Source organism: Protomyctophum bolini (assembly GCF_963924005.1).
Source record: "Protomyctophum bolini genome assembly, chromosome: 3".
Lineage (NCBI taxonomy): Eukaryota > Metazoa > Chordata > Actinopteri > Myctophiformes > Myctophidae > Protomyctophum > Protomyctophum bolini.
Window position 1 is genome coordinate 24,776,126 of NC_137864.1, and position 12,500 is coordinate 24,788,625.

Consider the following 12,500-nt stretch of genomic DNA (forward strand, 5'->3'; position numbering starts at 1 on the left):
CATTGATGTGTGATGTAAATATGGTGGTGATATTCTGCCTATAAATGGAAGTTATTGAATATTTTCAAGTTCGGTGTTGCACTTTGTAGACGGTCCCTAACCGCTCACCGTCTGCTGCCCATGGAGATATAGGGCTGTATTTTGCGTGTCTTAAGTACCAGGTCTTATTCCCTAACTTGAGTAAACTAAAGACCTGGAGGCGTGATCAATGCCATTTGGCTATTCTGAGTGGCCAAAGAGCATTGATCACGCCTCCAGGTCTTTAGTTTACTCAAGTTAGGTAATAGGACCTGGTACTTAAGACACGCAAAATACAGCCCATAAGCTATTAAACGGTGAACGCGGAGGTTGGCTTTTTGGGCTTCAAAGCAAGTTGTAGTTTGTTCTTTATATAATCAGGATAAGAATTTGATGTTTTGTGTGATTTAGGAACGTGTCGTTGTCATTGCATCTGTCTGTATGTATTTTGTCATTGTGTTGTTCCAACGGCACGGGATCTGTCTTCCCCAAACGTCTCCATGTGGCCACCCCGAGACCGACAGATAAGCATTTCGTTGTGATCGTGCTGTTCAGTGTGTCACGCAGCCACGCTGGGTGCGCGCTGGGCTGTAACCTGTCGTTGTCGTGCCACGCAACCCGGCCGCGATGCTTCCCCAAAGAAGAAGTTATGTCGACTGACGCAAGAGTAGCTGTACTATGGGTCCGAGTTGTTTTCCTCGTGTGGGTCTGATGCATAGGTCTGAATGCAAGGAGAATGTTGCGCCGGAAACTGTGTCCCAGTATTAATCTGTGTCCGTCCCAACATGCATTTCACTGGTGACACGTGATTTGCGGGGAGATGAGTTGTTCAGTACCCCCCTTGTGGCCGCGGTGCGGTTGGATTATAATTTATTTCATATAAATGGGTATTGTACTGTAAATATGACATGAATATGAATGCAAAGTAGTGGTTGAGGTGTGGACAGGCTAGCTGTTGGTGTTGTGCATGGTGAGATGTGTGCAAACGGTGTGGTTTAGTAGGAGAAGACGGCCAAAGGATGCAACACACACACACACAAGCGGCGCCAAATTGTATAGGGCACTCTTTGTTGTGTTGCGGCGGTAGCTAGAGGAAGCATGCCAGTGGGGTAACGGTGAGAACGGTGGCCTGTGATGCAGGTGTCGCTAAGGGGCGGAAGTGTGTGAGGGTGCGAGGTTAATTCACTAATAAATTCATTATTAATCATTAATGTGTCAAATCGAAAAAGGGCTTCGTTAAGACCTCCATATTCATATGGTCAATGCCTGTGTGAAAAGTGGGAGTGATTGGTGCAGGCAATGAGGAGATACGGCGGTGTTTCTGACAGACAGACAGACATTGTTAGAATTATAGTATGATGTCAGAATGAAGGGCATCCCAGAGGTTTCCCTTGACCAACACATTATGTTGGCTTGCAGAACCCGCATCACCAATCACATGTGCTGTCCTAATTTAGTGTTTCCCAAACTGGGGGTCCCCAAATTATTAACTTAATGTGCAACATCGCGTTCTCACTCAACAGTAAGAAAAACAACATACAGTATTAATTTTTTTAGGGTATCCACACATTCTTAAGCGACAATTTAAGGACTTTTAAGGAAATTTGAATACCTCTCAAATGAAAAAATACAAACACAAAAAGGCAAAAAACTAACAATACTACACAAATTTTCAAATATTACCGTAATAGACCTTAATGTACATTAATAAAATAGCCAATCTTCTATTTTCACGATATTTATATGTGGAACTGAGTCAAACTAGATGTAATTCCTCAACTCCTACAATGTCAAGTGCTTGTGAGGATGGTAATCCACCCCGGGCATGTGAATTCACATTATCATGTGTCTTCTGCAGCCCAAAGCGCTGGGTGGGCGTTTTTCAGAAACCTAAACGTTAAAGCCAATCAACACCTGCCAATCACAGGGCCCTGAGCACAGACACTGATTGGCCCTTACAATTTTTGGTTTCTGCAAAACTATTAATTATTTTAAGGGGTCACGTCCTGAAAGGTTTGGGAACCCTTAATCTAATCTTTGTCTACATTGAAATGGTTTCTTGAATTATCTTGATTGACCACCTTGTTATATAGTCATTGATATGCAAATAAGGCCAAACAGATCAATGCCTCTCAAAGTAGATTAATGGTCTTGATAATGTACCTGATCTGCTGATAAGTTTATCGTGTTGCTTTAATTCCAATCCAATCATAATACTTGTATAATCACTGAAAGACTTACAGGTAACAGTCATAATGAAAGTAAACAGGCATGTGGCTATTCATCCACTTTGATGAATGGATGATTGTGACTCAGAATTGTTTGTATTCACTGGACTCTACCATGCTACTGTATGATGGGAATGTGCAGAACACCTCTTTATTATGATGGTATACTTTTTGTGTGTTATCTAATCTTAATGTGTGTGTGTGACACACGCACGCACACACGGTTCAGTGATTTCATGATGTGTATGATCCCCATTGACATAATCAACTGATGCTGTGACTGATTACATCATCAGATGAGAACCCCAAGGGGTGGGGGGCATGATATAGAACCTTTTTCATATCAAGGTCCATTATTTATTGGGCATTTGAGCCACAGACCTGGATAGTCCAAAACGTGGAATATCTTGTCGTCTTTGGATACACAATTCCATGCCGTAATGATGTTGGTACTATTAGTAGAGATAACAGGCAAACAATCAAAATAACAATTATTCCACATTATCTACTGTAATTGTGTAGACTTCTTGCAAATTAAGTCTGTTCAACAATAATTTTACTCTTGAGAGCATACATTCTCTGAAGAGTTAAAGATCAAATACATCCTTTTTTCTGGGGCCATCTGGAACGACCTCATGGACCACTGGTTGAAAACCACTGACCACTGATATAGAGACTGACCGTGAGAGAAACACGTTACAAGTACAGGAGAATAGATGGTGGGCTCTGCCATGCCTTACCCGCAAGCATTAATTTAACTATTATCCGTGAATTATGCATTTAGGAGCTTCCACTATGCGTAAATGGTATCTTGCGGCCACTATACCCTAGATACATTATGCCGACACCTTCATTTGTACTGAGGTGGAGGTGTCTCTGTATAGTGTTGATGTGCTTTCTGCACACAGGTTTAGGACAACGGAAAGCGCCTCCTCAAACCACCCGTAATGCGAATTCCGTGTGATAAAAAAATAAGCTCCTGAGACCTGAGTTGGAGCTGCCTCGGCTTGACGCATGTAGCACAACATTCACAGCTCAGAGGTCTTGTTCTGTCTTAATTCTCCACACATTTCTGTGATTGTAATTTTCCCTATAATCAGCAGTGTCAATTCCTTGTGTCCATTGTGTTTAATTGTCTAGTGATTTGTGCGTTGCCAGGTCACATTGTGCACGATTCCATTTGCTCATTCAGTTTCATCCATCCATTGCGCAGCAACCATTTAATGGATTACAATACTGTAAAATTCCCCATAATTACTAATCAGTAACACATAGATGATACTTGTGTCAACCAAATGTGGTTTTATTTAAAGGCACTTAAAGGCTAGATGGCAAGGAAGCAACAGGTGTCATTTCCAATGTTATTTCGCCCTCCGCTCAAATATATTTAATTAATCCGATTTCCCGAACTTTCCTTGCTTGCTTGATACCGTTTCGTAAAGAGACGATACAATCACGATTTTTATACCAAATGAAAACTGGAACTTTATAGATTACACAGAATTTAAAAAGATGCTTAATATTTTAGCGAGTTATGGCTAAATGAGTGTTCCTGGGTTCCTGGGTTCCAGTGGAAAAAATAGAGGAGGAATATGGGCCATATTGTGTGCAAGAGATCACTGGGCATAATGCGTAATAGATAATGGTTCTCTTAAAGTCAATGGCAGGTGGCACGGTGATTGGTTTAATCATTGTAACGCCCAAACAACACCTATGCATCATGTAACGGTTAGCGGAGGTGTTTTAGGGATTTAGGCTGTGGCACAAGATAGCCACAGCCTAAATGTGGGACACGCCGCTTACACAATGCTAAATCCCCAAATTACCAACCCAGTTTTCGATTCAGCCCAATTTGGGGAAATGAATATTTCACCCCAGGAAGGGCGGATGGGGGCTTTAAGATATGGGCCAAGCAAGGGATTAACCAATGGAAGGATGTTTTTTACAAAAGGGGGAATCTACTCTCTTTTGATGAACTAGCTGCTAAATACAATTTACCCCGTACACACTTCTTTAAGTATTTACAACTCAGAAGCTTTATAGGGGTTAAACAGGTGAATTCTCGGACACTGTCAAAAATAGAGAAAGAGCTTATCAGAAACCCCTTTAATAGGGGCATCATCTCTGATTTATACTCTATGTTAGTAGAATTCTCTCCTGAATCCAAATATAATGCATGGAAGGCTGATCTACAAGAGGAATTGACATTGGAAGAGTGGAGCTCAGCCTGTAACTGTTGCAATATAATTGGCTGATGAGGGTCTATATCACTCCAGAGAAACTAAATAAATTTAGTGTAGATATTCCAGATACTTGTATCAGATGTGGTAAAGACAAAGGTACACTTTTCCATTGTCTGTGGGCATGCCCAAGAGTGAAAGAATTCTGGGAAGAAGTAAGGAGGGAGATTCAGAAGATATTGTCGATAGATATTGAGCTTGACCCGAAACTGTTTCTATTAGGTCTTTACCCACCTGGCCATAAGATTCAGAGTAGCGAACAAAGATTTCTAGATTTATGTTTACTATAAGCCAAAAGGGCTATAGCCTTATCGTGGAAAAAGGTAAGCAAACCCAGTATTGCTCAGTGGTTTAGGGAGCTATCATTGTCTTCCTCTGGAAAGAATAACTTAAAGAATAAACAGAAGATGTTTGATAAGATATGGGGACGGTTTATCCAATATATTACGGTTAATGGTGGAAACTGAAAATGTCTAATTGTATTCTCTGCAGCTGTTTGGTCTTGTGGCAATAAGGACTCTGTCGTTGTTACTTGTCACCAATCTAAGTGCCCTTGTTTTATTATACTGTATTTATATGTACTGTATGTACTGTATGTTTTTGGTTTGTTTTTCATTTTAAGTAATTGTATTGTCTGATGTATTATGTATTGTTTTGTTGTATTGTCTGTTAAAAAAAATGAAAAATGCAATAAATATATTGTTTAAAAAAAATCCCCAAATTACAATTAAAGTGCCTCTGACGCAAGAGGCACACACGCACACACGAGGGAAACATGAGGAGAATAATGCTGAGATGGCACGGTGGCACACAAAGTCACTTGTATTATACTAGAATTTCGTCGCCGCCGCTTCGCGGCCACTCATCCCAGATAGTTACGTTGCCGCGCACTATGGGAAGAAGGAAATTGCCTGCATGGCTATTCCTGTGTGTGTGTGTGTGTGTGTGTGTGTGTGTGTGTGTGTGTGTGTGTGTGGCGTGGCGAGAGAGAGAGAGAGATCGTGGTTTCCAGGCGTGTGTGTGTGCACGCCAGGCGTGCGTGCAGGCGTGTGTATGTGTACTCGGCAGTTGGCTGTCAGGCGAAAATAGCCAAAGCGATCCGTGTAATCGTAATATTTAGGCACGAACCAAGTACTGACAAAGAACAATGTTGATGTAACTAAGGGATTCGCTGAGTCAGTGATATTTTAAATACAGAGATTTAGAAGGAATAAGCAAAATCGTGAGGCTCCAATTCCTCTCCTTCCTCGTTTCTCTTCTCCTGCGTGAGATCAGATTCTGAGACTGTGAAAGCTAGTGTGGGCCTGGTGTGGGCCTATTAGAAGACAGGGAAGTGTTGCCAGGTTTGCGAATTGTAAGCGAGTTGTAGTGTGTGTAAGTAGCGTGGTTTAAAGGCCTTGTTTCTGGGCAACAGCATAGGCAACAGTGGTTAGTGTTCCGTGTAGGGAAGGCTCGGGGGTGTGGGTGATTGGGGCGATAATGTTTGTAGTAAACAAATGCATTGCCGGCGTGAGTGTGGAAGGGAGGCATTATTGCTGGCAGTGCAAAGACCATTGTTTGGCGGGTGGTGTTCAGTGTTGGTGAGGGGCGACATAGGAGGAGATAGCGTTGCAACTTGCAACACTGCGAAGGGTAAGTGTGTGACGTCACTGCCGTGTGAGTGTGTGTGGGTGTAGTGTGTAAGATGGTGTTGTGGGTGTTGCAATAGCGACGTAGCTGTTGTGGCTTTGGGTTTCTTTTGGGTACAACTTATTGGGTATAACTTCTCTAATGTATAATAGATACACACTGTAAAATCCAGAGTTAAAACAATACTCAGGATTTTGAGTGAAAAAAAGACACACACACACACACACACACACACACACACACACACACACACAGAGGACCTTTAGAAGCCAGTGTTCATGCAGTGAATGTATGGTATGAGCAGCATATGGAACGCTTCAGTGCCAAGTAACAGGCTTAGTCTGTCAGCAGAAGCTTTCCATTGTAATTTTCCACGTCCCATTGATTTTGTATGGCCGTAAGTGGCCTGTAATTGACATGTGGGTGGTGAAGTAATCTTTTAAGGCAGCCAATTGGCCTCACTGCTGGTTCATATGCGCATGTGTGCATGTGTTTGTGTGTGTGTCTATACAGTGTGTGTACGCATGTGTACGTCTGTTTGTATGAGTGTGTTTGTGTACATGTGCTTTTGTGTGTGTGTGTGTGTGTGTGTGTGTGTGTGTGTGTGTGTGTGTGTGTGTGTGTAGGTGCTGTGCACTGTGCTCTAACTGGCGGTACAGCTATCATGTTACACGGGGGGCTCAGGCCAACCATACAACCAAACACTGATACAGTTGGCACAGCGGGTGTGTGTGTGAGTGTGTGTGTGTGTGTGTGTGTGTGTGTGTGTGTGTGTGTGTTTTACATTTATATTTTATGACTCAAACCTATTTGATACTTTGTCATAATTATGACGGTATCAGAAAATAGCCAGTCTACACTATAAGCAATGCCCAGAGATCTCATATTTTCATGAAGTGAGGGGCGCTCTTGTCATCGTACATCATCCAATAAAAAATGAATATACTTCTTCATGAATTAATTTGTCAACTTATGTCATTATCTTTTAACCATGATACAATGTTTAAAAAAACATCTCTTTTCAATCTTTCCACGATGAACAACTGAATTGTGATAAGCGGCAGCCCCGAGCTGAATTAGAACAGTTGCACTGTGCTTAGCAAAGCTGATCCACATATGACGTAAATTCTTCTTTCATTGTCAATGGCAAATGTGACACGAGTTAAGGACAAAAGCTGTATATAGGATGGGCTAGCCCCCCTAAAAAAGTGGGGGAAAAAATCAAATCTGTCGGGTTTTATAAATATTTAACCGATAACGGTAACTCTGTCGGACATAACAGAGTTTCTGCCCGACAGCAACGATATGATGGATATCTGGTAATTAATGAGGTTAATAATCCAATATATAGAGCGTCACAGTTCCGCCCCCTCGAGAGACCCGGAAAAGAAATCCCTGTTCATTTTCCTCATAGACTTTTCAGAAAGTATTTATTTAAAGACGTTTACGCCACGGACAAAGTCTCTTGTCGTGACAAATCATGACAATAAACACAATGTTTTGGGCCAAACAAAAAACACATTTTTTGTTTTTTTCGTTTGTTGTCATGATTTGTCATGATTCGAGTTGGCTTCGTACGACGCTTAAAAGGTCTTTAAAATGTGTATATATATAGGTTTTTCTTTTTTTTCTCAACCTATAGTCAAAGACCTGACCAGCTTGATGGTAAGGTAACAAGATGACTCGCCCCGTTTCTGTTTTCCTCCCAGAATTTTCCCCAGTGAGGGGTGGGAGAGGCTGGACAGCAGACCGCTGGACTTTGAATTTCTCTAACTATAAACTTTCATGACAGCAGACAGCAGAAAGTACAAATATAATTTATGAAAAGCTACTACATTGAAGTCTGTTCACAGAAGTTGTTGTAGGCTATGTGGGGATTATCTGACGAGGTACCATTTGAGTGTGCAAAACCTTACATATACTAAATAATACTAAATTGTTTATAGGGTCAATATAAGTAAAATAATATAGCCTAAACAGCCAATAGCATATTACCAAGTTATCCCCCTCACTGGTGACAATTCCGGGAGGAAAAACGGGCAAGCACCGGGGCGAGTCATCCGGTATTCGATGGTAACACTAATGTCTCTGTATGACGGCAGTGTTGTGACCCTTGGCACAGACAACCAAATGAACGGCTGTTCGCCACAGTAACCCGTCAATCAGCAAGATGGCCATGCCAAAGGCCCCAGATGGCATCTCAGTGGGTACAGTTTGCTGCCGGTGGTGGCAGAGGTGTGGCACACGCATCATTGAAAATACATCCGTCTAGAATAGGATTCCAGCACTATAAGCTTTACTGGTTCAGATTACAGGTCAGCAGATGGAGAATGTACAATTGTACATTGTCTTTTTTTCTCCCATCTGCCAACACCAAAGATTGCACAGTTAATCACATGCAAGTATACGCTATATTGCAGTATTATTTGCATGGTGCATTCTAATATTACTAGTACTAATTACAATACTTAGACATCGAATAGCTTAATCTTTGAGACAAATATCTGCTACTGACAGAATCAGCTAGGTACTGTACACCAGCATTACTTCTTATAAGTTCTTATGTATCTCTGTTCAATCAGCACTGATTATATGCCATGGCATCTGTAAAACACGCAACTCTTAATTTTTTATTAATAATTGTATACTATAGGCATATCAGCACTCAATTCATTACGACTATTATCATTAATTTGTATCCTGTATCCTACATTTTCTGATAAATAATATCTAGAAATCACAAAGGTATGCTAAAATATTTTAGAGGTATGCGTTGCCAACAACTAAACATCTGTAAATTGTTATCTGCATGATGGCATACAGTACTTGACATGATATAAACATGTGATTTAGTCCCAGATTTACTCCAGATCAAAATGTCCATGGTCAATGCCTGCTCTAACCGTGTGCCAGTGTGGTGTTCTTGGGCAAGACATATCCATACCTGTTGACTCACTGTATGTTGCTGTAGATAAGAGCTGAAGCTGAATAAATAGTACAATGTTAAATGTGTAAATATTGTAGAATATGTCTGATAAAAGGGTTGAATTCCTAATCTTTGTCTACAGTAAATACGGGCGGGGTTGCTGTGCTGCAATAATATTCTCAAAAACATCAATGTGGAGGTGCTGCATGCCATAGATTTGTAAAAGTGTGCTAAGAGATTTACTACTGCTTTATTATGAATACTGTACATTTCATGTTTTTCATTGTATTGTTTATTTTGTCTTAACTCTTTTTAAAGGTACTATAAAATGTATTTATATTCTAAATAATTCTAAAAGGGAGTGACGTGGTGTCACCAATCTCCCCCATGTTGCTTTCTTCTTGAACACCCTGACCACTCCCCCCCACCCCTATCCCTCCCCATCTCTCATAAATGGTGTAGGTGTACAGGTGTAGACATGGAAAGAGGGAGAAATGACAGATTGCGAAATCATAACTTACCTTTGCAGGAGGACGGCAGTTCATCCTTGGACTACCATTCCTAGAAAAATATGAAGAAGTATACTTAGATTGTTCTCCTTCAGGAGAATTAAAAACCTTCATCACAGGCATGTTTGCAGAAAGCAAACAATGATTTGATCTGGCTCTCACTCCAAACTTTCAGCAGCCTTTTGCAGACAAAACGGCTTGAAAAAAGGTCATAGTACATAAAGCTGATCCCCTGAAATCTCAAATTGGCTGCTGCTGGTACTGTATAAGCTAGTATCATAGCAATAAGAGTAATGATGCATATTTTGATTGATTGATTTGATTTATACTTGGCTATAATAGCTACATGCACAGCTATGGCACACAAAAAAACGGATCTGCAAGCTCACGACATATTGCACTGCAACGTGTTGTATGCTTGTAGATCAGTTATTTTCGGAGCGCGACATCGGCATTCTACCAAGTGAAAATCACCGTTTCCAGTTGTGTGATTATGAAAAGATGAGTCTGTACTACTATACTGTAGGTGTAGGGCTTACCCATTCTCACTCGACTCCATGACGTCCTCTCCAGGTGTTTCATCTGCTCTCACCCCACAAGCACTCTCCTTAAAATGGAAATAGACACAAAAATCACACCAGTGTGAAGTTTCAAGTGAGGGGCGCTAATATATTAAAGTCTAACTCATGTTGATTAGGTGATGTAATGGTGATGTAAAACAAACGGTGCAAACAAATAATCATCTTACACCCATTCCGTGCTCAGAGAATAAAATCATCACAAATGTCATTCCGATCACTTTTGGCGTCGTCTCTTTTCTGCCCTCACTTTTATCTTCAATTTATACTTTGCTCAGCCAATGAAATCATCGCTATGGGGTGATCAGCCAATCACAAGCCAAAGGGGGTTATCAAAAAATGGGGTTATCTTTTGTTATGGTGGGTCATCATATGAGTGATACTGTAGGTATAAATCACACTGGGAATAAAGGGGCACTATCACAATTTCTATCCCATAATGCGCATTGAGGGTCTCTCTCCCAGTTCAGCTCCCTGCTGGACACGCACCCCGACCGACCAACCAGGTTTTTCAGAAGTTGCTAGTGCAGTGACAATGAAACAAACCCTTGCTGGCTTTCCGCCTGCAAACATAGCCAATTGTGTCTGCAGGAGCAAGTGGCCAAAGCAGAGGCACCGCTGCCAGGAATCAAACAATCTTAAAGCTGAGAATTGTTTTAATAACAAAAATCACACCCGTGTGAACTGTAGGCTGCTCAACAACAGCGCTGGCTGGCTGCTATAGTGCTCAGTGTGAATGGCTGCTTAGGCTGCTCAACAGTGGCAACATTTTAATACAGCATTTCTTTATGATGTCTCTAAAAACACAGATCATGACAGATAGTCTAGGTGGCACAGTTGGTCACAATGAAGCAAAAGGAACAGAATATAGTGTACCCTGCTACTTTGTGTAGTATATATTCTAACCACACTGGGGGCTTTCTGGCCCTTATTTACTGGCCCTCCAACGAACATACAGTAAAACCGCCATATCCTTACGTCAGTCAGTCCCTTAGAATACCTTGTCACCCTGCCAGTGGCAATAACAGCAAGTATATATAATATGTGTGTCCTATGTCACCTTCATGCTTACATAAGAGGAGTGGGCAACACACACTGAAGGTCTAGCGGAGTGTTTTTTTACTTGGATTAAATCCAAATAGCGGGACCTATTTCCATCTTGGCACCAGTGTGCTCGCTGGCTTGTGTGAGCACACACACACACACACACACACACACACACACACACACACACATCCTGCTGTGTAGGAAGACTGCTGCTGTATTCAAAATTGCTTAGAAACTAAATTTTTACCCCCCCCCCCCCCCCCCCCCCCCATTGTTTTTCTGTAAATATACTTTTACTGCTCCTAATATTGATGATTTCTTGCATTGTAATGTATGTCTTGATGAATTGAATAGAAACAAGTCCTCTGGGCGTTTTATATGGTGGTATTTGCAGCAAGGAGACACAGGCTCGGAAAGGTCTCAAGGACGTTCTAGGGAATCAAGAAATAGAAGGGTTGCTCCGCAGAGCGCATATCTGGCCCAGACTGGTGGCCTTCCCTGGGCTATGCAAGTCGTGGGTTGCAGCCTTCAGGACGCCAAGGCTATAGAAGAGGGTACAGACAGAAATCACTGCGTGTGGAGGCAAACACAACGGGGAGCAGTGAAAATGGGTCCTGTGTTAAAACTATTAAGTGGGCACAAATATTATATATTTACGTTATTTGTCAAATCTATCCTTGTGCAATCTTTCCTTATGAAGTCTAAAAGGTAAACAGAAATATATATACACACAGTATATATATATATATATATATATATATATATATATACGCTACGTCCAGCCGGGGAAATACCCCCCTGTCAGGTGAAAAGAAGCAGCTTGGACTCCCCATGCATAGAAGGAAGCATGAGGTCAGTTCGCTGCCCCCCCAGGTTGGCAGAGGAAGTGTAGCAGTTAATTGAGACATTAGTCAAACAAAGGTAATGTCTCACCTAGACACAGGATCGGACACGAATTTTGACCTGATGGTCAAGATTCAATGTATTTAAGCAAGCAGGCAAGCTCAATTGTAAAAATAAATAAATAGAAAATCTGCACGTGGGCAGGAAACCGGGTTCAAATCCGGGGTAGAAGAGGAAAGTTACATAGTGCTGTTTTAAATGTTGTAATCGTGACAGCCCTACAGGGAGGCGAACCAGGGACTTCCTGATTCCTAGACACCCATTCAGCTATGGCTGCAGTAATGACCTAGAAACAAGTACCAGCTGAGTTAGTCAGCTGATAATAGTCACGTCTTTTACACTCACAAACACACACGCAAGCACGCACACGCACACACACAATGAAAGTTGTTGGCTTCAATAGCTTGCAGCAAATGTTAGCT

At 41.5% G+C, this 12,500-nt stretch overlaps 1 protein-coding gene across 6 annotated transcripts in view; it reads right to left on the bottom strand.

Annotated features, from left to right (window-relative positions):
* Positions 1-12,500, bottom strand: part of fam13a (family with sequence similarity 13 member A) — an 87,662-nt gene that overhangs the window by 21,897 nt on the left and 53,265 nt on the right. For all 6 annotated transcript variants that reach the window (XM_080756394.1, XM_080756393.1, XM_080756392.1 and 3 more), the window contains 2 exons: positions 10,090-10,157; positions 9,563-9,602 (listed from right to left, as the gene is read on the bottom strand). In XM_080756394.1, the coding sequence (XP_080612520.1) occupies positions 9,563-9,602; positions 10,090-10,157 (108 nt within the window). The remainder of the gene's footprint in view (positions 1-9,562; positions 9,603-10,089; positions 10,158-12,500) is intronic.